General features: G+C 36.4%; 1 protein-coding gene across 2 annotated transcripts in view; it reads left to right on the top strand.

Moving 5' to 3' along the window:
* Window positions 1–7590: 7590 nt before the first annotated feature.
* The window catches only part of LOC129278046 (coiled-coil domain-containing protein 180-like), a 36675-nt gene continuing 17519 nt past the window's right edge, over window positions 7591–26746 (top strand). The window contains exons 1-18 of one of the 2 annotated variants that reach the window (XM_064110452.1): window positions 7608–7758; window positions 9477–9560; window positions 10160–10347; window positions 11442–11530; window positions 12035–12144; window positions 13516–13582; window positions 14300–14337; window positions 15100–15234; window positions 15571–15830; window positions 16472–16591; window positions 18650–18818; window positions 19164–19286; window positions 19772–19945; window positions 20444–20559; window positions 20885–21011; window positions 22812–23042; window positions 23675–23752; window positions 25547–25791. In XM_064110452.1, the coding sequence (XP_063966522.1) occupies window positions 9489–9560; window positions 10160–10347; window positions 11442–11530; window positions 12035–12144; window positions 13516–13582; window positions 14300–14337; window positions 15100–15234; window positions 15571–15830; window positions 16472–16591; window positions 18650–18818; window positions 19164–19286; window positions 19772–19945; window positions 20444–20559; window positions 20885–21011; window positions 22812–23042; window positions 23675–23752; window positions 25547–25791 (2342 nt within the window). In that variant the 5' untranslated portion in view covers window positions 7608–7758; window positions 9477–9488. Of the gene's footprint in view, window positions 7759–9476; window positions 9561–10159; window positions 10348–11441; window positions 11531–12034; window positions 12145–13515; window positions 13583–14299; window positions 14338–15099; window positions 15235–15570; window positions 15831–16471; window positions 16592–18649; window positions 18819–19163; window positions 19287–19771; window positions 19946–20443; window positions 20560–20884; window positions 21012–22811; window positions 23043–23674; window positions 23753–25546; window positions 25792–26746 lie in introns of both variants that reach the window. The other variant, XM_064110453.1, reaches the window with a different exon arrangement.

Raw genomic sequence — 26746 nt, forward strand, 5'->3', positions numbered from 1 at the left:
TTTCATTATAATCTAAATTTACAATGCCAAAACTTAAGTAGAAATCTACTCTTCACATCAAATTAATTTTTAATAAACACAAGAAAATTAGATAAACACCCATCAAGAAATTAACACATGTACATTTTCCTGTGCATTATAATCAGATGCATTATTATAATAACATTTGATGGATCTACTCGCATGTGTCAAACACCATTTAAAATTGATGCTTTTATTCTTGGATGCATTTCCACCATGATTCATGTTTTTGCTTGTATCAAAGAAAACAACATGTCAATTTTGACTTTTTAAAGCAGAAAACCATTGATTCACCCCACTGAAAAAAAAAGTTAAATAAGCACATCCTGAGAACTTTTTCACAAAACAGTTATTTCATTGGTATTTTGCAATATTATACAATATTTCATTGTTTACAGATTTGACCATTAGGAGACTCTTCATCAAATCAAAATAGGTTACAAAAATTGTTATTCCCAGTGTTCAAGCAGGGGTCGTAGCATCACTAGCGTATCTACGGGGGGGGGGGGGGGGCAGGGGGGGCACTCTGCCCCCCTGACGAGCCACAACCCATACAAAATACATATCACTGCCCCCCCTGACGAGCTTGAAAGACCTTTTATGCCCCCCCTGACGAGCTTGAAGACCTTTATTGCCCCCCCCCCCTGACGAGCTTGAAGACCTTTTTTTTTTTTTTTTTTTTTTTTTTTTTGCTTGTCAATTTTTTTTCTGGTACAATAACCTTAATTTTTGATTGAAGACCTTTTTTTTTTTTTTTTTTTTTCTTTGCTTGTCAATTTTTTTGGCGGCCGATTTTGCTCCCCCTGTGGAAAATCCTAGGTACGCCACTGCGTAGCATAGGGAGGAGAACCCCCCCTTCTTTTTTTTTTTTTTTTGAAGGAGACGAGAAAGGAAGAAAAAGTGAGATCTATGATTTGCTTTACTCTGTATTAACGTTACTCCTATTCAACTAAGGAAATATGACTTCATATTTTGGTCATCTTTTCACCCCTCCCCTGTCAAAACAGATCGGCTTATCTCCTATGTTCAGGGAAAAATCGGACTTTGTTTCTCATGAAATGAGAATACAAACTGATATTTTATTTGATATAAATTTGATATTTTATGAAATATAAAAGATTTAGTGAGTGGGTGACGTCAGTGGTTCCCTCAGTTCTTCGCCCTCCTTCTCCACTTCGATCTTCTTCTTCTCCCCCTTCTTCCTCATCCTCCTCGACACGATCTTGATGTTTTGTACCAGGTGGGTCTACACCACCATGGGCGGAAATCCCAGGGGGGACAGGGGGGACGTGTCCCCCCTACCAAAAATAGTAGGGGGGACACAATATCAAATGTCCCCCTAATATTTTTGGTCTTATGATGGAGAAAAATGCATCATTCACATTCGAAATAATACATGCATTTTGGACTAAATGACCTTACATTTTGGGTGAAAACCTTCTTTTTTTTTGGGGGGGGGGGCTTGTCAAATTTTCCAGAGTGACTAAAATAAGATGAGGGGAAGACTTGGAAAATAAAAAGAATCTTTCATGTCACTATATGAAATTTACGCTCGCGCTTCGCGCTCGCATTGCCTGTCAGGTGATTTGTCAATATGGAGCTTAAATATCAAGTTTGGAAGTCATACATTTCACCTCGGAAATCGAACTTTCATTATTTTGTGTGATTTACAAACTGATTTTTAAAAGGTGCTCTGTAAAAGTGACAGCTTCATGGTCTGAATATTGACATTTTCTGCTCGCACTGAGCGCTCGCAAATTTCGATTTATTAAGTACCTATTATTTTTGTGTATTCCATTTAGTTTGAAAAAAATCAAGTCTGATTGTCAAAACGTAACAGATAGCGCTGGCTACTCGCTCGCATTTTAATTGGCGATTTATGTATGTTTCAATATTGATTTTCATGACAGTTTATCAAAGATTTTGGCTCGCGATTTGCGCTCGCATTAATGGTAAAATAATATTTTGACTGATGCATTCTATTCATAATTACAAAATTGCTTGAAATTTCCAGTTTTCAGGCCATAATATCATCAGATTTCTGGCCCTCATTAGGCATTAATAAATAAGATATTAATAATTTAACGATTAAATTGTCCCTTTTGTTTCATCTCGCGCTTAGCAAGAGGAATAGGAAGATGGTCATCATTTTCATATGACATGTCCCAAGGATGTCCCGATCCTATGTCAAAACTCAAATAACAATGAAAAATATCAGCTCTTTATTGAGTGCGATCCATATCCACCTCACAATTTTCCTACAAAGTGCTTGAAATATAGAGCTGAAATTGACTCTTTTTCAGATTTTTCATGATAAAAGAGGTGTAGAATGCCTAGACTCTAGGTCTAAATCTGAAACACGCGCATGTTTATTCAGATATTCAACTTGTTCTCTATTTAAATCATTATCTAGTTTCAGATCACAATATCAAAAAATTTCTGCTCGCGCTTTGTGCTCGCATTATTAATGTAGAAAGATCTCCTATTACTCATCCTTTTCATGATTTACAAAACATGAATAGAGTGTCCCGTTTTTAGGTCTAAATCTCGAATTTTTCTGCTCGCGCTTCGCTTGCATCAATTGGTTAGTTACATGGGCGGAAATCTGTCCCGAAAGGTAGGGGGGACAACAGGGGCTGATCCAGCCTTCGCCAATGGGGGGGGGGGGGGCGAAAAATGTTTTCAGCCAAATGTTAATCCCCGATCGGCCGCTTGAAGGTAATTTTGTCTGTTTTATTGAAGGAGTAGTCCTCAGGGTCACTTTTTAGCTTTATTCTTATAAATCAACATAAATGTATAATATCATTGTCCTTATTTATATAATGCGAGCTCGAAGCGCGAGCATAATTTTTTGGGCAAATTTGTGTATTTTTTCCTAAAATTTGAACATTCTGGGCAATGTTTGTTATCCTGAAAAAGATGTATATACAACTATAAATATTTACTACGAACACGAAGTGCGAGCAGAGGTTAACTGATGGAAATGGTACCTGTTAAAGACTGCTTGCAGTTAGTCATGAAGACGTTACATATTTCAACAATCAAAATAATGCGAGCGCGAAGCGCGAGCTGATTTTTTTTGAAATTTTTACCCAAAGACTGGAAATTCTAAGCACTTTTTGTAAAACTTAAACATATAATAGGTATAATACTAAACAATTGATGCGAACGCGAAGCGCGAGCGAAAAATTTTGAGATTTAGACCTAAGAACGAGAAACTCTATTCATGTTTTTTAAATCATGAAAAGGTTGAGTAATTGGGGGTCTTCCTTACACCCGGTCCTTACATTAATAATGCGAGTGCAAAATGCAGCCAGAAAACGTTCATATACCATTTATACGTTTAATTTGAATCGATCGAAAAGGTACTTGTTAAGGACTGCTTGCACTTAGTCATGAAGACGTTACATATTTCAACAATCAAATAATGCTAGCACGAATCGCGAGCTGAAAATTTTTGACATTTCTACAAAAAGAATCGAAAATTTTAATCAATTTTTGTAATCGAGAACAGGGTAGCTATATAACTAAACAATTGATGCGTGAGCAGAAGAATTCGAGATTTAGACCTAAAAACGGGACACTCCACTCATGTTTTGTAAATCATGAAAAGTGTGAGTAATAGGGGATCTTTCTACATTGATAATGGATAAAAACTGGATAATGATTGAAATAGAGAACAAGTTAAATATCTGAATAAACATGCGCGTGTTTCAGATTTAGACCTAGAATCTCGGCATTCTACACATCTATCAGCGAGCGCGGAGCGAGCTTAAACTATTTGATATTCCGATCTGAAAAAAGAGTCAATTTTAGCTGTATATTTCAAGCACTTTGTAGGAAAATTGTGAGGTGGATATGGATCATTAAATTAATATCTTATTTATTAATGCCTAATGAGGGCGAGAAATCTGATGATATTATGGCCTGAAAACTGGACATTTCAAGCACTTTAGTAATTATGAATAGAATGCATCAGTTAAAATATTTTTAACCATTAATGCGAGCGCAAATCGCGAGCCAAAATCTTTGATAAGCTCTCATGAAAATCAATATTGAGACATACATAAATCGCCAATCAAAATGCGAGTAGCGCTATCTGCTACGTTTTGACAATCAGACTTGAAAAGGGATATTTTTCAATACTAAATGGAATACACAAAAATAATAGGTTCTGAATAAATCGAATTTTGAAAGCGCTCAGTGCAAGTAGAAAATGTCAATATTCAGACCTTAAAGCTGTCTCTTTTACAGAGCACTTTTTGAAAAATCAGTTTGTAAATCACACAAAATAATGAAAGTTCGATTTCCGAGGTGAAAAGTATAATGTATATTGACTTCCAAACTTGATCTACAGTGCGTATCAAAACAAAAATTACACTTTGAAATAGCCCTGGGAATTAAAAAATATACAACATGTGGGTAATTTTTTCACATATAATCTTGGGTTTGGGTCTCATCTATCCAATGAAAGTAAAAGTTTTGACGGAATGTTACACTTGAGTGAGCACTGTCCATTTTTGTAAAGCTCGCAGAAATCTGTTTGCGCAGAAATGCTTGTTTTCACGCTATGTCAAGGCGAAAGGGCAAAATCAAACTTACCCTGCTGAACATTTCTCATACATTTCCCTTGCACTTTTAGTCAATTGAAATAAAACGGATACATTCAAGCATTTTGTAACAATTTTGCCACCCAAATTGAAATTTCAACACTTAGTAACCACAACCTTTACCCTTTTTGTGCCAGCTGGATCTGAGGACATAACTGAATCTGAACAAAAGTTTATATCAGACATCTCCAGCATTTTTTCACTAAGTTTTTATCATTTAAAGTGGGTTTACATTTCATTTTTCATTTAATACTTGTTTCTCCACACTTTTCCCAAGCTTGACAATGATTAACAAAATGAAAATCAAGCCTAAGCCATTTCATGTAAATCACAGCTCAGTGTAAAGCAAATATCGTCACGATGGCCTCGATGTGTGGGGGAGTGGAGTGGGGTGGGGTGAAATGCACTTTTTGAAGTGTTTTGGGCAAGTCAAGAAAGGTAAAAGATATCTTCAAATCAATTTTACTAGCTAAATTCCACTTGTTCTTCATGATTAAGGTCTACTTTTATTCGCATAACTGTCTGTCACTCTGTGATAGGGCCTACATGTAAAATAATGCGAGCGCGAAGTGTGAGCGAAAATTTTATATAGTGACATGAAATATTCTTTTTATTTTCCAAGTCTTCCCCTCATCTTATTTTATTCACTCTGGAAAACTTGACAAGCAAAAAAAAAACAAAGGTTTTCACTCAAAATGTAAGGTCATTTAGTCCAAAATACATGTATTATTTCAAATGTGAATGATGCATTTTTCTCCATCATAAAAGACCAAAAATAGTAGGGGGGACATTTGATATTGTGTCCCCCCTACTATTTTTGGTAGGGGGGGACACGTCCCCCCTGTCCCCCCTGTCCCCCCTGGGATTTCCGCCCATGGTTAGTTATATAGCTACCCTGTTCACGATTACGAAAATTGATTAAAATTTTTGATTCTTTTTGTAGAAATGTTAACAATTTTCAGCTCGCGATTCGCGCTAGCATTATTTGTTTGTTTAAATATGTAACGTCTTCATGGCTAAGTGCAAGCAGTCCTTAACAAGTATCTTTTCGATCAGTTCAAATAAAAAAAAAACATTTTATGGCTGCACTTTGCACTCGCATTATTAATGTAAGGACCGGGTGTAAGAAAGGCCCCCATTTACTCATCCTTTTCATGATTTACAAAACATAAATAGAGTGTCTCGTTCATAGGTCTAAATCTCAAAATTTTCCCCTCGCTCTTCGCGTTCGCATCAATTGTTTAGTTATATACCTATTATATGTTTCAGTTACAAAAAGTGCTCAGAATTTCCATTCTTTAGGCAAAAATTTAAGCTTGCGCTTCGCGCTCGCATTATTTGATTGTTGAAATATGTAACGTATTCATGGCTAACCATTTCCATCAGTATGCTCGCACTTTGCGTTCGAAGTAATTATTTAGTTGCATAACATCTTTTTCAGGATAACAAACATTGCCCAAAATGTTCAAATTTTAGGAAAAAATACATAAAATTTCCCCCCCCAAAAAAAAAAATTTGCTCGCGCTTCGCGCTCGCATTATATAGATAAGGATTATGATATTATATATTTATGTTGAATTATAAGAATAAAGCTAAAAAGTGGCCCTGAGGACTACTCCGTCAATGAAACAAACAAAAATCATCTTCGAGCGGCCGATCGGGGATTAACATATGGCTGAAAAAAAAATTCGCCCCCCCCCCCCATTGGCGAAGGCTGGATCCGCCCCTGTTGTCTCCCTACCTTTCCGGACAGATTTCCGCCCATGTACACCACCCAAACAATCCATGATTGAACCCCTCCCCCCTTGAAATCATTGGTGGTATCCCGGGCTGGTATTCTGAGATCCATTTTATTTATTCATTTATTTATTAGAAAATATTTATACAGGATAAAAAGATCAGCTGAATTGCTGTTTTACATCAATGTTCTGATTTGACAAGGTTATTATCTGGAATAAAGGGTCATATAGACTGGGGGCGGAAGCCTAAAAATTTAGAAGGGGGTGGCAAAAATATTTTCATCCACATTTTTCCCAATTGTCTGCATGCTAAAAGCTTTTTTTTTAAGTAATCCCACTTGCAGTCTGAAGTTTTACACATCTTAACTTTATTTTGCAGGATAAGATATGACTCATTGACCAAAAGTGTCTGAATTAATGAGGCGAGCGCGAAGCACGAACTAAAATTTTTTAATATTTCGACCTGAGATTTTTTTGACAGTGTACAGGGTTATAAGCACGTTTTTTATTAAGAAAAAATAGGCCTATAAAAGCGGGAGCTGAGACTTTATGAAGATTGAAACGGGACATTCATTCTATTTACGTTCAATCTTAAACATGATATGTATGTAAAGAGACAATTATAACGAGCACAAAGCGAGAGCTGATTCTGTATATAAAAAAACAAGACATAATTATTCTATGGCCTTTTTAAATCATGAAAAAATGAAAATGGTGCACATCTTCCTAAATATATGATGAAGGTTCATACAAAATGCGAGCTAAATTTTTGTGATTTTCCAATCTGATACACGTTTTTAGATAAGGAAAATTTTCTTCTTTCTTTCTTTCTTCTTTTTCCCCTACGCAACTGAAAGTTAGTGTCCCCCTGCCCCCCCCCCCCCCCCATCCCCGCTTCATTTTTAAAGATACAGTATATATATTTCGAAGATATTGTGGCCTATATAGCTCAGAATCACTGGTCAGTGCTTATAATAGAATACAAGGTAGTAGTATTGATACAGCCCCTATCCTGGGGACCGTTTCATTAAAGGACTTATCAGACGTTTTATCCGACAAGTACTGTTTTATTCATAGAGATATATATATCTTTATGGTTTTATCCGACACCGACAGTTACTAAGGTAACAGTGCCTCTAAGCCATTCATAATCAAGGAAAGTTGTCAGACCTGACAGTTTGTCAGACAAAAAATGTTGATGAAATGCTGTTCTGATCTTCAACGTTGATGGCGTAGCACCTAAATCGCCTGCGATCTAATTTTCGTAACCAAGCAACACCGTCGCTTCGATGAAAAAGAGTGTGAAAAAGATAAGAAAATGTTATGTTCTCAGTGGATTTTCATTTAAATCATGACCTGATTTAATTGCTATGTGACAAGAGTTAGAGGCAAGTGTTACTTTGTTATTTTAAAACTGATTAATTGGTACCCTATCCATATTTATTCTTGTCTTGTGACAAGCATCACCCAGAGTCGGACTTTCAGTCTCAGTCCCACGCATGCCTTTTTTCGTCTGTAGATGGGGGACCTAAAAAAGCTAGGCTTTTTTGTTTACAAATGATGAAAACTATGACAATTTCAGTATTTGAACAGATTGTCTTACTCTTATCTGTTGTAAGTACTCTAAAGATCAGTAGGTCGTACCAAGATGAAAAATCACAAAAATGTTTTCCGAACACAAACGAGCTCTTTTTTTCACTGCAAAATTGGGCCTTGCTCTTGGCAAAATTGGTTTTGAAAAACCAAAGCCAAGGCAAAACTATTGGGGTGTTGCAAGAAACTTGCGATCAATTGTAAGTCTAATTTTGGTCCCTAAATCAATCACATGTCTTGTAGTTCATTGCAAATCAGTGATTGATTGCTATAAATCTGCTCCTTGTTGAAACAAGAAGTTCTGATTTGCTACACTACAGCTAACGTAGACCAAAAGCTTCAGTCTCTGTTATGTTGGTTGTTCAGCTGAACTCCGTTGGCTTCACTCACCAAATACAGAGACCGAAGTTCTAGCGCGATCTGTACAGGGGACTCAATGGCCATATGTTTATGTACTTAAGAGCGGATAAAACGGGGAAGTGAATTTGCGCGACAGCCGAGGTAAGTCACTGTTTTTGTTCGTTTTAACTTGATTTTTCTCTGTTTTTTGGCAATTAATGCCAAGAGGGAATATTAATTTGCATTTTGGTCGCGTTAATTTTCAAAAATTTTATTCATTAAAGACAAAAATTGAAGAGCCCCGACGGGGGGATTTTGCATTGCAAGTCCCCTAATGGTGGCTGCACGATAGCGAGCCGTCTGTGTACGAGGAAAAATAAAAATAATAAAAAATGTTAAAAAACTCCTCGAAACAGACGGCTGCCAGCTGTCTACAGCTAACGTTGATCTATCACTAGGCCTAGTATCAGTTGTAAAATTGCAACAGAATATTTGCAATTTATTGCAAATATTTTCTTGCAACACCCCCTAAGTCAGTCTAGACTAGACAGCCTTCTGTTTGGAGGAGTTTCTAAACCATTTTTGGGGGGACATTTAAAAAAATTTATTTTACATGTAGGCCCTATCACAGAGTGACAGACAGCTATCCATTTTTTTTGGCATTGACTGTGCACGTGCAATAAGGTAGAAAGAATTGGCAATGAATGCTAAACAGATGGCACTTGCAGATGTGCTCAAAATATTTATGTTTGCGATGGCCCATCTTTCAATGCGTTGCTGCTGATATCGCTTCCATGATGCAGTATGGTAGGATGGAAGTATCCTCTATTTCCCCCTCCGTGATTGTATGATGGGGTGTCCAAACTTTGCGGACATTTAAAAAATGTTCACCAGGCTTAAATGTTCACAAATGTTATACAAAACCAATTTAAATGATAGCTACTAAATTGATGGCAAGATCGTAAACTATAAAATTATTGACGAAAATGTGAAGTAGCTTTTCATGTTGATGATATCAGATTTTAAAAATGTTGAATAGATTTTGAGACAATGACCGTCTGCGAAGTATGGACACACAAGAAGTTTGGACTCGCTGCCATACTTCCTGGCAAGTATGATACTTTGTGGTGTATGATGGTATATTTATTTGCGTAAAATAATCTTTATTTTTCAGCTTGGAATTAAAATGATGGCAGAAACCAAAGCAGTACGAGTTGTGCCCTCGGGACATATCTACAAACAAATATTTGACGCCCAGGTAAGAATGCTACAGCCTGCAGTGTTTTGCAACCTAATTTTTATACTAAAATTGATATCATTATAAAATATTTGAATTTTTGCAGGTAAGGAAGCTCTTCATTGATTGATGATATGTTGCACTAATGTAACTATGCAATTTACTGATGGCAATTCTGCATGTTCAGACTACTGTCACGATTAAACTAAACTGAAAACAGAATAGACTGACATAAAAAAATAATTTCAATCAATTAATTGTTATTGATGACATTAAAGAAATAAAGAATGGCTTTCATGAAGTTTGGCTGGGAGATTTATAAATCATTTCAGTATAGTAGTACAAATAAGCTGGTAAAAAAGTCCTTGAGTTGTAGTCTGCAATGTTTATGATGATGAAAATGATGTTGAAATGCGAAAAGCAATCCCAGTCTCTGAACTAAAATATCTGTGAAGATAAATTCGAGGATGACAAACCATTGGTTTCAGCAATCCATTGATTGAAAACAAAAATATTCTCTAAACAGGTTGATGATTTTGATGAGAACTGAGATTTTTGTTACCACAATCCACAATCAGGTTGTTACCACATCATCATAACACTGCCATTCATATACCTAGGTGCAATTAGTCAAGACACTGGAGCAAAATGATCACCCTCGCCAACAATGTGAACCTAAGACCTTATCTGTCCCTTTGGTTCATGAGAACCGTGCTGAGATGGGTAAGAGTCTGCTGCCCTCTAGAGATGTAGATTGGATGGAGAGTTTGCCAAACAACCAGCAAACTGAAAACCCTGTCCTTTACAAGTGAGTAGAATCTACTTCTCATCTACAATCTGATGATGTGAACAGGTGGGTGTTTCATAAAGCTTTTCGTAAGTTAAGAGTGACTTTAAGAACAACTGGTGATCCTTTCTTTCGCGCTAATAATCACCAATGAACATTTAATGGTGAATATCATTTACCACAAGAAAGTATCACCAGTCGTTCTTGAAGTCGCTCTTAACTTACAAACAGCTTTATGAAACGGCCTCCTGGGCTAGCAAATAATAATAATGATAATAAAAGCAGTTATTATGTAGGACATACAGTATCATGTTGGGATGTAACATCTCTATGTACATGTACTTCCAAAGTACTTCGGTATTATTACCTCTGCTTTAGCTTTATGGCCTTTGAACTTTGACCTTTTAATTGCCCATCTTAAAATCGTTAGAAAATTCAATTTGATTCCATCTCCATCTCCCATCCCTTGCTCTCACTATAATTCATCTTTCTCTATTCCACTCTTTCTTTCTTCCCTCCCCCCGCCCATTAAGGTCTGCTCCCAATTGTCTTCCCCAATCCTTTTTGTTATTCTTTAACACTTTATGTTTATCGGTGTATCTTCCAGAATGAAATCTTTGATATTTGTACAAGTCCTCATTGTCCTATACCTTTTTTTTATGTGGGAAAGTGATTTTCTGTATTTGTTATCAATTGTGACTGCTATGCAATCAGTTAGAAATATAATAATTATATTGATATTCAGTTGATATATTGACATAAGGAGGAGACAAAGATTGATGGAAGACTAACACATCACATTGCTAATAGAAGCAGAGAGGTGTCATGATCAAAGATAATTTAAGAAAAAGACACAAAGGGATGTATGTAAGTAAAGAATAAAGAGATTAATTAGGAGAGGGATAACTAAGGATGGGCATTAGGGCTGAGTCCCCCCCCCCCATTTGAATTTTGATCACTTTTTTGGGGGGAAAGTGCTTTTCATTCGGAAAATGGTTGTGACCTTTGACCCCTTTTTTGTTTTTGCCTTTAAGTCAAGTCTCTTTCCTTCATTAAAAGAAAGCATCCCCACAAGCTGAATGAATTGTATTTTTGTTTTCTTTTGGTAATTCTAGGCAATCTGTTGAAAATGCTGATAGGAAAGTTAAAGAACCCAAATCAGTCATCGCAGCCAGAGAAGTCAGAGGACTTGCTGATACTATTGGTTTGTATATATACACTTTCATAGATTCATTGGGAAATAAGTGAGTGGGACTACTTTAAGGTTGTCTTTTTTTACGTTTTCAAGTACCGTTTTGTGGCTCGTCAAAATGAGTGGTTATTTTCTCTCAGCTTTTGTTTTTTTTGCAAATTTTGTGAGTCATTCCTTCCAAACATTGAGACTGCAATGTATGGCTACTTATTGTAATGAAAACATTACAAAAATTGTGAATTCATTTTACAAAATTATTGGCTTGAACAGTATTTATTTAAAGCCTGGATAACACTTGGGGAAAGGGTCAGTAATATGAAATACTCAGGTACCACCTATTACGTAGGCATCTTTTATTAACTGCTGATTGTTTGCACAAATTTTGTCTTACTTTATTTTTGCTTCCACCTTGACAGCAACAAGCTAATCAGCTTTAAAATGAATTTACTCACAAATTTGCTATAGGCCAATAAGGTTGACCTATCAGATTCATGATTTGCTTCCTTTTACCAATAGAATCTGAGAAACTTGGATCAGATATCATAGAGAGATTAGCAGAGAGTAGGAGAGTTAGACATGATGAGGCTACTGAAGATCTACATCATGAATTCACAATCATTTCAAATGTAAGTAGTCTATCAACCTTTCTTGAATGGCACATATGACCCCCCCCCCCTTCCCCCGCAGGTTCAGAGCTTTTTTTTTCTTTCTCAAATTGACAATACAGTCCGACCTCTCTTATCCGGACATGTTGGGACCTAAGGGATTTATCCGTATCTGGGAGACCCAATATTAAATACACACAGCTGCCTTCCCAGTGGTAGCTACACGTAATCTATTGTATGGGTGTACACAGACAACATTCACTGCAGTGTCAGTGCAAATTATAGGAGTTTTTTTTTTAACGGAAATAAAATCGGTTGGTTGCCAAAACTCTTGGATAATTTACCTGCTGAAATGATTGAGGAATACATCTAGCATGCCTCGAAAGAAAGAGAATGAACTAAGTTTGAAATTGGATTATCGCGGCGGGCATCGCAGCTTTACAAATTCAGCCATTGTCATACTGTAGGCTCAAACAATGCAATGATTTACTGGAAAATTACCCTGTCTAAGTTCTTTCGGTGATTTGGCTAAGATATTCTCATAAAAAACAATGTTGTTGTAGGTAGACTATATTGGAAAAATGTATGTAATCAAAGTGAGTTTGCGTAGGAATTATTTTAGATTGAAATCTCATTTTCCCACATACCGTACATGTTATAGATTTTTTTTTTAATCTCGGCAAGTGTGCGTCTGGATAATAGAAAGATCCGGATAAGGGGAGGCCAGATAAGAGAGGTCTGACTGTAATTATATTTTTTAAATCTTTCCATCTGGCTTGAAAAAAATAAATGTAGATATAATGTAACACCATCCAAAGAACGACAGTACGACAATACGCCAGACGGTGGCCTGTACTTATAGAGAAGAAGAAGTGAATCCTGATTTTAAAATCTGAACAAAAGGTACCAATTTAAACCAAAAATAGAGATTATTTGAATTGTCACTGTATTTTAAATTTAATCTTTTGATGATTAGCAACATTTGGAAATTTATTTTCTTTCTATATGCGTTTGATTAAAAAAAAAGAGGAAACAGGACATCACTTCATTAAAATAAAGTTTACAGCCATAATGAATATAAAGAATTATTTTTATATTTCTAAATCTAAGCAAGATAATAAAATGATTATCAATTAATCAACCAGGACAAAGAAACCCTGTACAAATATAAGTTGAGATTCAATCGCTTCAGTTTTCAGAATATTTTCTTTATCTGTTTTGCCATTTACAAAAAAAAATAATAATCAATGTTAATTGAATAAGCATTTTTTTTAATTTTTAATCTATATCTTCCATTGGGACTTGGCCATTTATTATAGCTGTCTGCCAAATACATTTACACATGAACTTCAACTCTTTTTAACCATGTTTTAATTCTCCTACATTTCCAAGGATATTGAGCCTAAGATAGCAGCCAGTGGTGAACTTTTGATCAAGAAACTTGATGGCAATGATAAAGGTATGGATCATTTACACCAGCTTTAATTTTAGTCACGTATTTATTATTTTTTCAAACTGAAGGCCAGGGTCCTGTTTCATAAAGAGTGACAACTATTGTAACTGTGTCATTAAAACAACTACCATATTAATAGGGTTCAACAACCAATCATATTCATGGTTTCCTTGTTTTATTTTTACAATAATTGCAAGTTACAATAGTTGTAAACTGTTTATGAAACAGGACCCTGTTCAGTCAAGTCAAAGCACATTAATGTTTAGCAATATTTTACAACAGAGTTTACATATAGAATGCATTTTTATCAACATAAGTGGAATTGCTATGATGAAAATTTTGCTGAGTTTTGTATCATCATGTCTGCATGCTAGGATTAAAGGGATGAATTAACTTTGTCATATGTGGGAAAATTACTCCTGATCGAATGAGAGGTATGTTGTTACTTCTCTACCATGTATATCATATATAATCAACAGTGCCTTAACTTCATGAGGAAAGAAACATTTTAATTACCATGCATACACATGTATAATTTAAAAAAATGCCTTAACTTCGCAGGGAAAGGAACATTTTAATGCAAAGTATAGGTTTCACAACTGCATTTTTAAAAGTTTCATTGGTTTTGTTCAAGCAGATGAGTCATATCACTATATATCATGAAATCATTGGATGTTCGTGGTTTAGAATGACCTTTCTTCCCATTTAATTTTGTATCTGTAGAAATTGAGAAGATGCTTGCACGGATAGCTGATGATGATGTAAGTTGGTATATTTTTTTCATTATCATATTTTGATAGATATTTTCAATAATATCATGACCTCCTTACAAATCATTTTTGACATCCACTCAGTTTGTCCTTTTTGATAGTAGAAATGATAACAATATTGATAGTAATGTTACTATTAATGGAATGAAATGAATAATGTGAATAAAAATGGTGTTTTATTGGGTTAGGTGTTTGGAGATCACATGGTCAATCACTAATAGAAAGTGGAACTGGACAGACACACTAAGATATGCTTTCATATTTGTCTTTTAGTTCACTGGTTCAGCGAATGAATCCACAAAATAATAGTTTAAAAATAATTATGCCTTTTAGAGTAGAAAACATTTTGATAATCGCAGATGCATGGATGCAAAACCTGGGCCCAGTCTGACCATTAGATGTAATTGATTAATATCAATTTCTAATCAAAGAATTGATCAAAAAATCTTTTTAACTAAGAAATCATAGATTGCAAATCGCAATTTCAGTTTGCTTTGTTGTATTAGACCTTGACATCACTGCGCCGCCATCTTAGAGGCTGAAGCCATAGCCTTGCATGCGTTGCTGATCTGCAGCTGGCGCATCTCTGACAACTCTGTTTATGCTTATTCCTATATCCTCTGAAAGAGGGCTCTGTGAGATTATGATGCAATATGCATGAGGTCTGTATGAGACCCAGTTGATGTCATGCCGTTTCAATATAGCATGGTAGAAATTGAAAGACAAATAAACAATCATGTTTGATTTTGACAGGAACTGAAAGATTATAGTCTATCTGAGTTGGTGAGTCTATGGGCACAGATAGAGGAACAAGCATGGATAAGAAGAGAGTTTATCAATGAAATGGATGCAACACTGACGTCATTAGAAGATGATAGGCTAGCCAAGGTGTGTATAAACATTTATTTAACACGGGGGGGGGGCTCTGTTATGTCCTTAATCATAAAAGCAAAGGCCCACCAACAAGTTGATTTGAATTAAAAGAGAAGAGAAAATAAATATGACAATTAGAAGTTCAGTTGTGCTTAATTTGAAGAGAGGAAAAAAAAGCAGTTTATGTATTTCATATGTGGTGAGCAAAAGTGTGAGTCAATGACGTCACATTCTTACTCTTTCTTGTGTATTTTGTAATCTGTAATATGATCTTTTTCAATGTTTTCCTCTTGTAATGTAATAGATGATTGAGAAGGTTAAATTGAAACACATGATTTGTTTTGATTTCAGTTGAAAGACATCCTGAAGACCTACGCCAAGAAGATGGAAGGCATTGCCTATCTGATGCCCCCTAACGTCCAGAGATTGATTGAGAAGGAATCTACTGTCATCAATCAGACGCTGCTCATAAACAGGAGAGCTTATACAGATCTACATGCTAGATTAATGAAGACTGATATTGAACGTGATAAGAACCACAGAGGAATCTGGGAAGATAGGCTGGCCGACTGGCGCAAGCTCAACATTGAGATTGCTGTCAAGAAATTCTTGTGAGTATACCCAGATGTTCTGTGACCCGACAGTTATGTCGTCCGGACAAGACAGATTTTTTAAAGAATTTGCAAACAATGTTTCTAAATAGTTCAAATGTAATGTCATATAATATAACAAAGCACATATGCATTCACAATTTTTGCGTAATTTGATGCATGTATGTTGAGAAAACCTAGAGCAAAAGATGAGGTTTCCATCTGCTGAAGTGTCTGAGTATCGACTACCCAAATCTCTTGTAGAGTTTCTTTATGTTAAAGGTATAATACTGGGCTGAGAGTGCAACTGATAAATATAGGATTTAGGAAGTTCTATTACTACTTTTTTTCCTTGTAATTTTATCAGTGAGAAAAAAATATTAATTCAGCAAAGTGAAGTCAATGAAAATAAAATTTAAAATGGTTATACTGAAGCTTTTCGACATGCACTCGGAGTTAAAACAGTAAAAGTGACGCCATTATTACTATAGGAACAGGGTGGAGTTTGTTATTGTTAGACTGTTCCGAACTCCTAACAGTACCTCATCCTGTTCTGAGATAATTTTTGTTGTCTTCCAACTTATTTGTTAAAGAGAACAGAAAAGTAAATTGTTTGATTTTGAAATGACTGTATATGTACTTCTGATTCTGTATTGCTACAGGGACTTTATGCAGAGTGATCGTATTGTAAACCCTTCTAAGGTCAATGTACTATTGGAAAAGCTACACCATGAACAAGTTCAGCTCAATGTTGAAAGACTGGAAATCTTAGCAAAACTCAAGTAAGTCTTTCTAATAATTCTAGAGTTTATCATTAAGATGCTACTTTAGGTTCGAGAGGGTTTAATTTTCATGAATTCTGCGAGTTGTAGTTGAGAACATTTTTAAAGCAATGCCTGATTCCTTGTGTCGGGCAAAGGTAGTCAGAATATGTAGTATAACCCAAAGTTTCCTTGTTTTTTAAAAAATTGAATTTCCTATAATTGTAATTAAATAATAAACTTTGCGTTGAAACAAGTGTTAATAACAAAAAATACTATTCAAAGATCAATAATTGATGAGCATTACAATGACTGTAAATCCAGTTAAGAACATGTTCTAGTCGGATCTTCTAGCTCCTTTAAGTAGGTCACTACCTTGCTTCTTATTCAGCTAAAAGTTGAAATAATTTCATTAAAGATGAAGGCCCCCCCCCCCCAATTATCAGTGGATCGCTTCAGAAAATTTGTCAGCACTGACAGTTTGTCATTCTCAGACAGTTACCATAGTAACAGTCAGAGATCAGTTCTTCTCAGCCAATCAAAAACCAGGGGTTTAACTGGAATTGTCAGACTTACTAATTGGTCTGGGTCAACAATTTTCATGAAATGATATTTGCAAGTGAAAGGTCTGTTCCCTGACATGAAGAAGAATTATTATTATTATTGTTATTATTATTAATATTATTATTATTATCATTTTCATTGTTATTATTATTGTTAGGGCTGGGACTAAAACCCGGGTACCCGGGTCCTGCCCGGAAGCTTCGGGTACCCGGGTAGAAAAATCAATACCCAATACCCGAAAATTGCTTACCAGTATAACGTATATGTATTTGATTGTATTGCGTAGTGTAAGAGATGATTGTAACTCATCACAAAAGTACACAAGTCTCATTTTGAATCTCACCAATTACCTACGAAATATCCATAAATATACAAGTGTTTTCAAGTGATGATGTGACTGAGATTGTCCGATTGTCGCCATGTTTATTTTGCAGCTTGAGCATACGAAGCGCCAGCCAACCACGTTCGTGTTACCATTTTCAGTTCATCATAAACCGGAAATAAGGTTTATCGCTAATCAGAATCGCAATGCATCATGGGATGGAAAAGGGGGCAGTTAGCTAGCTCTGCATGTGCGCAGAGCTAGCTAACGGCCCCCTCTTCGATCCCATGATGGATTGCGGTTCTGATTAGCGATATACCTTATGGTAACACGATCGTGATTGGCTGGCGCATTCGGTGCTCTGAAACTACCCGGAAATCAATTGACTTTGTGCATGTAGCGATAGATTCTACAAACTCACGAACACGATGTATATCGACGCTACTTCGAAAGATATTGACGGAGAAGCAAGAAGTAATTAAAATTTGCTTACCTGTGTGGTATCGGTGAGAAAACAGATCCTCCGAGAATACCTTTCATAATATGAAATATAGGAAAGTGGAATTCTAGGTCGATTTTGGTACGAGGTGACAGAGTATTGCGCGTTTGCGGACTTTGTTTTCATGGAATACTGCGTGGGGCACTGGAGGCTTGAACTGCGCATGCTTACTATGTTTTCATTCATAAGTTTGCTTTATCCAACTCTATGCTTGCGGCGCAGAGGCTGGATGACGTCACCTATGGGGTTTTTCCACCAGTCATACTTCATGCGACATGAATTTCGGGTACCCGCCCAAAAATTGCCACGGATACCCAAAGACAAAAATACCCGAAAGTCCCAGGCCTAATTATTGTTATTGTTCTTGTTGTTGCTACTGATTTTGCTGTTGTTTTTGTTATTATTTATTTATTTGACTATTATAAAAAAACATATGATACAATCATGAATAACATTTACATGGCATGAACAATCAAAACAGAATGAGCAGTTCTACATTCTGGTCAGGGATAGTGTAAACGTAATATAAACTAATAAATAGCTGTTGCTCAGAAGTATATCACCCCTTACATGTAGCACTACATAAAAATATCAAACATTAACATACATGCAAATTATCTTATATGTTGATGCACTTCTGAAAACTGGTACACACAAAGCTAATGATGCTAACTTTTTATTTTGCATTTGGTAGTGAAATGAAGCCCCCTAGATCGACCAAGACTGCAGCATATCAGTGGAATAAAGATATTGTGAATTCTTGCCAACGTATTGAGCAGGTTCATGTGACTTACCTTGATGAGTTACATACGGAATACGAACAGGTCTGCAAGGAATGCTTGGATAGGGTGGAAAGTTTTCAGGTAAGGATGATTGTAGGCATATTCTTGATCATTATCATTTAAAAAAATAGTAAGAGGAATTTAGGGAGGAGAAGGAGGATGGGAAAGACAAAGATGGAGGAGGAGGAGAAAGAGAAAGTCTGTGTTGCATCTTATTATTTTGCTATAAAGGGGCTATTCATCTTTTCTTTGTGGTTTCCTGCACGTCCCATTGTTTTGATTTGTTACATATTGAATGTTAGGATTAGTAGTAAAAAGTGCTTTGCAAGATTCCTGCAGGAAAAAACCATGGCTGTGACTTTTGACAAGTCACCTTATAATGGAAAATACACATAAGCTTTACTTATTAATATCATTTATTTTTAGAGTGAACTCTTGGATGCTGGAGTCTGTACTGAGCAAAAGGTTGTAGAGGTGACAGAGGAACGGATTCTACCAGAAGTCGGTCGACGTCAAGTATCGTTTGAGAAGGCTCTGGAAGAAATGGATGTAAGTTGCGACAATTGGCTTTTAGTAATTCTACATTAATTATTGGATATGTATGTTTGATATTGCTGATGGTGGTATGATTGATTTTTACTCAACTGATCATAAATGATATGAACACAGGAATGATATAATGATGATGATGACAATGATGAAATTGATTTTGATTTTGCTGACTGTAATGATGGTTATGAAGATGATGATAATTATGTTGATGTTGTCAATATTGATTGTGATGATGAAAAAATTGCAGTTCATTGTGGTGATAATAACAATGATGAAAATGATTTTGAGGATAATATCAAAATATACTAGTTGTGATGATATTGATAGTAATGATGAAGATGGAGAGTAAAATAGTGATGATGATAGGAATGATTTTCCTATTAACAGCCTTATCTTATTACCCATCACATGAATGTTGATATTAAGGTTCTGATAAATCAAAGCTCAATTTCCAAGTCTCATTTTATTCTCTAAAACCATAGCTCTCCCTTGAGAGGTTAGCAGAGCGTCATGCCCAGGAACTCCGATCACTCTTCAAATTCACCCAGGGTGCGGCTCACCTCTGGGATGTCCATGAAATCAACCTTGCTAAGAAAGAGCGCCAGCTACAGGAACAACTTGAAGAGTGTCGCAGGAAACATGACAATCTCAACCAGGTTGGTCAAGATTTTTTTTTTTTAACAGATTCTTTATCGATGTCAGAAAAGTGATGGTATATAGCTCAGAAACATGGAATGTGAAGATGGTAGAAGAAGGTATCTTGAAGAGAAAAGAAGTAGCCATGATGCAATAAATGTGTGGTGTTAAAATATCTGATAGAAAGAACACTAGTGAGCTCATGAATAAGATAAGGCTCCAAAGAAACCATTGTGAAAGTGGTAAAGAGAATTAGCTTGAGATAGATAGGCCACCTGTAGAAGAGGGAAGGTAATGAATGTGTGAAAAAAAGCATGGGATCTGGAAGTGGATGGCATAAGAGGGGAAAGAAGATCAAAGATTACATAGAAAAGTTATGAAGAAGGAAAGAAATGGGGGAGGTTGTTCTGGACAAGAATGCTCAGGACAGTAAGAAGTTGAAGGAGGGAATGCTTTCATGGCACGAGAGTCAATAACCCTTCTTTTATAGAATAAAATCTTTTTAATGCTTTTTGCAGGACATGGAAGCTAATCTGGATATCTTGATGGATAGATTGAGACAGGAAAGTAGTGAAGAAGCTCTTAAAACAACCATGGATAAGGCACATCAAATGCTTCTAAAGATTCAAGATAGGTAAGTCACATTTGGTCATATTCATGGTTTATAATGATAATAATAAAGATAACGATAATAATAATAATAATGATAATTTTGATTGGCTGCTGAACTCAGATTCCATAGGAGCTACCATAATTGCAATTCAAATAACAAACATATCCTTGCTGTCAAAAAACATGTTTTCAGATTTTCATAGCATGAAAGATGACTCAATCTTACTTTTCGTTGCCCCCCCACACACACACACTCACACTTACAAAACAGAAACAAAACACAGTTGGAATGTACAATCATAGTTCCATCTCATCATATCCTCTGTGTTGTTTTCTCCTACATGTAGCTATCTGGATTTCTATGAGGACCAGGAGGTGATAGTCCAGGGCTATCCTGGCATGGTACAAGAAGAGCTACAACGCTATGATGACACACTCTGTATCTTCTTTGGGGTCGATAGAATTAATCCTCTGGTGAGTTTTGTATTAACCCATTGAGCACTATATTGTGATGATTCCCATTCACTTTATACAAAAACCACTCTGTTCCAGAAGGCGATAGGTTAATCTATTGACTACAGAGTTTTGTCATTCCAATTGGCTTTGTTCTAGTAGGTGATGGGTAAACCCTTTCTCTACTGAGTTTTGTCATTCCAATTGGCTTTGTACAGGGATTGCCCGGTTCCAGTAAGCAATCGGTTAATCTGTTAACTACTGAATTCTGTCATTCCAATTTGCGTTATACACTAATCGCCTGGTTCCAGTAGCAGGTATCTAACTAGAAAATTCATTGTTTGTCAAAGTTTGATTAGGGTTAAAAGAAGTTCTCTTTTTTGGGGCATCTTATTCAGCATGAGATAACATCACCAGTCATTTGTAAAGTTTTGAGTAAAAATTGTGTAAGTAATCTTTTAGGTAACTCCCAATATAATGAGCAGGGATGAATAACGAGATTTCATTATAACAAGCCAATTCTTCTGGTACCAATTTTAAACATGTGTCTAAAATTTATGATGAGAATAACGAGATAATCAGCTAGGTCTCAAGCACCTTGTTATGATGGGAGTTGATTGTAGAATCTGTATTCTATTATTTTGTTATTCCAACAGAAATTTCCAGTGGGTCTTATAGAATGTTTTTGATGGTCCAATAGAAGTTTCCTGTGGGTCTAATAGAATGTTTTTGATGGTCCAATAGAGGTTTTCTGTTGGTCCAATAGAATTATTCTTTTGGTCCAATAGAAGTTTCCTGTGGGTCTAATAGAATATTTTTGATGGTCCAATAGAGTTTTTCTGTTGGTCCAATAGAATTATTCTGTTGGTCCAATAGAAGTTTCCTGTGGGTCTAATAGAATATTTTTGATGGTCCAATAGAGGTTTTCTGTTGGTCCAATAGAATTATTCTGTTGGTCCAATAGAAGTTTCCTGTGGGTCTAATAGAATATTTTTGATGGTCCAATAGAAGTTTCCTGTGGGTCTAATAGAATATTTTTGATGGTCTAATAGAATATTTTTGATGGTCCAATAGAGTTTTTCTGTTGGTCTAATAGAATTATTCTTTTGGTCCAATAGAAGTTTCCTGTGGGTCTTATAGAATATTTTTGATGGTCCAATAGAAGTTTCCTGTGGGTCTAATAGAATATTTTTGATGGTCCAATAGAGTTTTTCTGTTGGTCCAATAGAATTATTCTGTTGGTCCAATAGAATATTTTTGATAGTCTAATAGAATATTTTTGATGGTCCAATAGAGGTTTTCTGTTGGTCCAATAGCAGATTTCTATGGGTCCCATAGAAGTTTCCTGTGGGTCTAATATAATTTTTTTTGTAGGTCCAATAGAAGTTTTCTGTTGGCCAAATCTAAATTACCTATTGGTCCATTAGATATATTCTATGGGTCCATTAGATGTTTTCTGTTGGTCCAACATATTTATATTTAACCAACAGAAATTTTCTGTTGGTCCATCAGCATTTTTCTGTAGGTGGATGTTGGTCCAATAGATATTTTCTAATGGTTCTGTGGGTCCCATATTTCATAAACCATTAGACTCCAACAGCTCTAATGGTTTCTGATGGTCCATTAGGCTATTGGACCCTAATGGAATTTCGTCCTTGGAATTAACAGCCCCTTTGACCCTTCATACATTGTATATAATAATAACGGTATATTTACCCAGGGTAGCCACTTCAGAACCCACGACCCTCTGCTTCAAAGCTGGAGACTAATCCACTGGGCTACGACGCACCATATAAATTATATGAATTATCTTTTACTCAGGAGAAACAGGCAGAAAGTAAGAAATTACAAGAAGAACAGGCAAGCAGCATCAAAAGTCAGTCTGATTCTCCGAAGTCATCTAGGGAAGGGAGTAGGGCTGAGAGCAGGACTAGTAGCCAGGGCGGTAGAGAAACCAGTAGCCGGGCTGGTAGTCAGGCCGATTCCCAGGCAGGCAGCCAAGCGGGAAGTGAAACAGGCAGTCAACCAGACACCTCCCAGTCTACTAAACTGGTATGTTTCTTCTGTGTGTGGAAAAATGCTGTGAACAACTAATGCACTCATATCTTTCCATTTCTCTGAACTCACTTCTCTTATGGTGATTTTCTTTGTATTTCATTTGAACACTTTCACTTACTTGCTTGAAGTGCTGTCATGAAACATAAATTTATTTCCATCCTCATAATCATGAGAGGGCAATTCCATGAAGTATGTATGTCCTGCCCCCTATTTATGGAGCCTTGAAATTATTTGTCTATGTCTTCTGTGAAAATGAAACTATGTAATGCTCTCAAATCTTCATAGCTTGTGCTGTTTATGAACGATGGTAAGAATGAAAAAAAAGCGGGAATCAGACGTACAAAATGGTTGATTATTTTATGGGATAGCCCTGCTATGTGTTAGATCAGTTGCCACTCCCTTCTTGTCATTCCTGTCTTTTGATTACAATGATTCTGCTCTTGTATATGCTTGTTCCTAATAATCTGTTCATGCTTTGTGTTAGATCTGTTGCCTATCCACTCTTGTCATTTATGTCTTTAATTATGATCATTCTGCTGTTGTGTGATATAGATACTTGTTCTTAATAATCCTTTCACATTGTGTGTTAGATCTCTTGCCTATCCACTCTTTTCTCTCATGTCTAGTCTTCAAACAAGTTTGGTAGAAGTATAAGGGATTCATGTCTTAGGAAGACTGTTCTGACATCAGACCCTAAAACAAGGGTGAGTTTCCTTTATAAGTAGATTGAAATATTGGTGGTTCCTGCCAGAGTAGTTAAATTACCATTTCACGGGAGGTGTTTTTTTTTTACACAATTGGAGGCCCTTCCAAAGTATTGTCTCTAATCTTGCTTCATCTGCACCTGCCAAAAAAAAAGATGAAAAAAAAGCAGGCCTATCAATAGTGCAATGTTATTTTCATCACTTTTTAAGATTACTAACATGCAAACTTGTTTTGTAATATCTCGTGCATGCATCAGAAATTTGTACTGGCTGTCACCATGTAGTTTGCAGTGCAATATAAATCTCCTATCAAATGCTATTGTTACAATATTATTCATTTAGCCTGTTGTGTGATTATGGGCCCATAGCACAAATCATAGTGATTGATCACACAAATGATTTTCAAGCTTGATTGCAAATGATTATCAATGTAAAAATCCAATTACTTAATTAAAAGTCCAATGGTTAAGCGTTAAGCTTTGACTTATGGGGCTTGAGAGTTGCCAGTGGGTTACGTGTTTTGCATCATTTTAAATATTCTATACCATATTCTATAGCATTGTGATATTATGATTGATATCATAATGATGGTGAAGATTTGTCATAGTGAGATGTACCTGAGGAGGTCAAGAGATTTAATCTTTTTTTTGGGGGGGTGGGGAGTGATAAAAATGAAATTTCTCTTCAATCTGAAATATTAGTTATTTTTCTGGCAGCACTGCTTTAACATTCTTAATAATTCATTTTGCATGGTTTGAACATTTAAAATATCATTTTCAATTTCATATAATTTTCTTTGTAAGTTGGGAATTGATTTTTGTCTCACCTGCATAGCAGAGTGAGACTATAGGCGCCGCTTTTCCGACGGCGGCGGCGGTGGCGGGGTCAACACCAAATCTTAACCTGAGGTTAAGTTTTTGAAATGACAGCATAACTTAGAAAGTATATGGACCTAGTTCATGAAACTTGGCCATAAGGTTAATCAAGTATTACTGAACATCCTGCCTGAGTTTCATGTCACATGACCAAGGTCAAAGGTCATTTAGGGTCAATGAACTTAGACCATGTTGGGGGAATCAACATCAAAATCTTAACCTAAGGTTAAGTTTTTGAAATGTCATCAATGAACTTTGGCCGAATTGGGGGTATCTGTTGAATTACCATCATAACTTTGAAAGTTTATGGATCTGATTCATGAAACTTGGACATAATAGTAATCAAGTATTACTGAACATCCTGTGCAAGTTTCAGGTCACATGATCAAGGTCAAAGGTCATTTAGGGTCAATGAACTTTGGCCAAATTGGGGTATTTGTTGAATTACAGCCATAAATTTGAAAGTGTGTTGGTCTAGTTCATAAAACTTGGACATAATAGTAATCAAGTATCACTGAACATCCTGTGCGAGTTTCAGGTCACATGATCATGGTCAAAGGTCATGTAAGGTCAAAGAACTTTGGCCACGTTGGGGGTATTTGTTGAATTGCCATCATATCTCTATAAGTGTATTGGTCTAGTTCATAAAACGTGGAAATAAGAGTAACCAAGTATCACTGAACATCTTGTGCGAGTTATAGTAGTTTTCAAAATCAGCACTGCTGCTATATTGAATCGCGTGATGCAGGTGAGACGGCCAGAGGCATTCCACTTGTTATATAATATAGGTTTTTGTGTAGCAAACTATTTACTACATCATTTTCGTTCATATGAACAATTCCATTCAACTGGTATTCCTGTCTTGCATACTCAGTGTGCTGCTAAAGGTTCATGTCAACTTCCCCATTATTTAATGCAGGAGTCTTCCAGTCGTTCACGAGACAGCCCCTCGTCTCCTGCCCCAAGCCAGGAACCTCCTATTGTCACCGAGGTGCTCCTCACATCCAATGGAACCAACTTCTATGTCCTGACAGTTGCCGGGGAGCATGGGATCACATCGGATGGGGACCACAATGAAGGTCAGGCGGTGTCTGAAGAGGGTCGTCCGGTCTATCTAGTCAACGTCACCATCCCGCAAGAAACGCTCAACAATCTAAGAAAAACGTATGGAGATTTGGTCTATTGCATAACCTTTGTTCATTTACTCATGTCTAACAACTGCTCTAACATGATTATTTGTTCAGATGTTTTCCTGAGAAAAGGAAGCGTTATTCTTTAATATTTTTATTGTGAATAGTGTAAGGGACACACATTCTTGAAGAAAAGGCCCCAGGGGAAAGACCTACTCTGGCAAGTCATGTTTCAGCCAAAGCAGAGCTTCCAAGTCTCCCGGATCCTGCGGGAGAATACTGGATTACGATCCAATCTCCCGTTCTCCCGACCCCATGCCAAAATCTCCCGGATAATCAGGATTTTTAGCTGTTAAATTGTAAAATTCGTACAAACGACTGTTTAACGAGTCTAGCATGTTCAACTCCCTAACACCCACGTGGAACCTCCTTATCACATTTTCATTTTACCCAGTAACTTCTACCAGTTTTTGTATAATCGTACATTGATTTCGCATGTAAATAAAGATAATTTTACTGAACGACTGGTGAAGTAGTCTAACAAGCCATTTTATTTCCGGGTTCTGCATGTGTGTGTGATGAAAACTCTTCAGCGGTACTCCATGCACATGGCCCCCGATGCGCCCCGGCGCGGCTCCAGCCCGCCGCGCTACGCCAGGAAGCTCCGAGAATTAAAGTTCACGAGCACTGCGAGGCATTTTCGTAAGCTTGCGTGCGCCTTATTCGAGCTGAAACTGTGGATCAACGATGGGATTAACAAGTGGATTACTTTTTTACATCTCGACTTTCAATTTCAGGAATAATTTTATTGACAATCTTGAAGAATTAGAAGCAAAGTGGAGATTTTTTCGCCTACTTTCACTTGGGTTGATCGGATTCGAACATTTTCTCTTTCGAGTTTCGTGAGTGAGCTAGCCTGGCGCTGGCTGGCTGAGCTGTGCGAAGCACGCCCCGTCCCGATTCATCCACACTACAATCGCATCGCCAGT

This window comes from Lytechinus pictus, chromosome 15 (genome assembly GCF_037042905.1).
Source record: "Lytechinus pictus isolate F3 Inbred chromosome 15, Lp3.0, whole genome shotgun sequence".
Taxonomy (NCBI): Eukaryota; Metazoa; Echinodermata; class Echinoidea; order Temnopleuroida; family Toxopneustidae; genus Lytechinus; species Lytechinus pictus.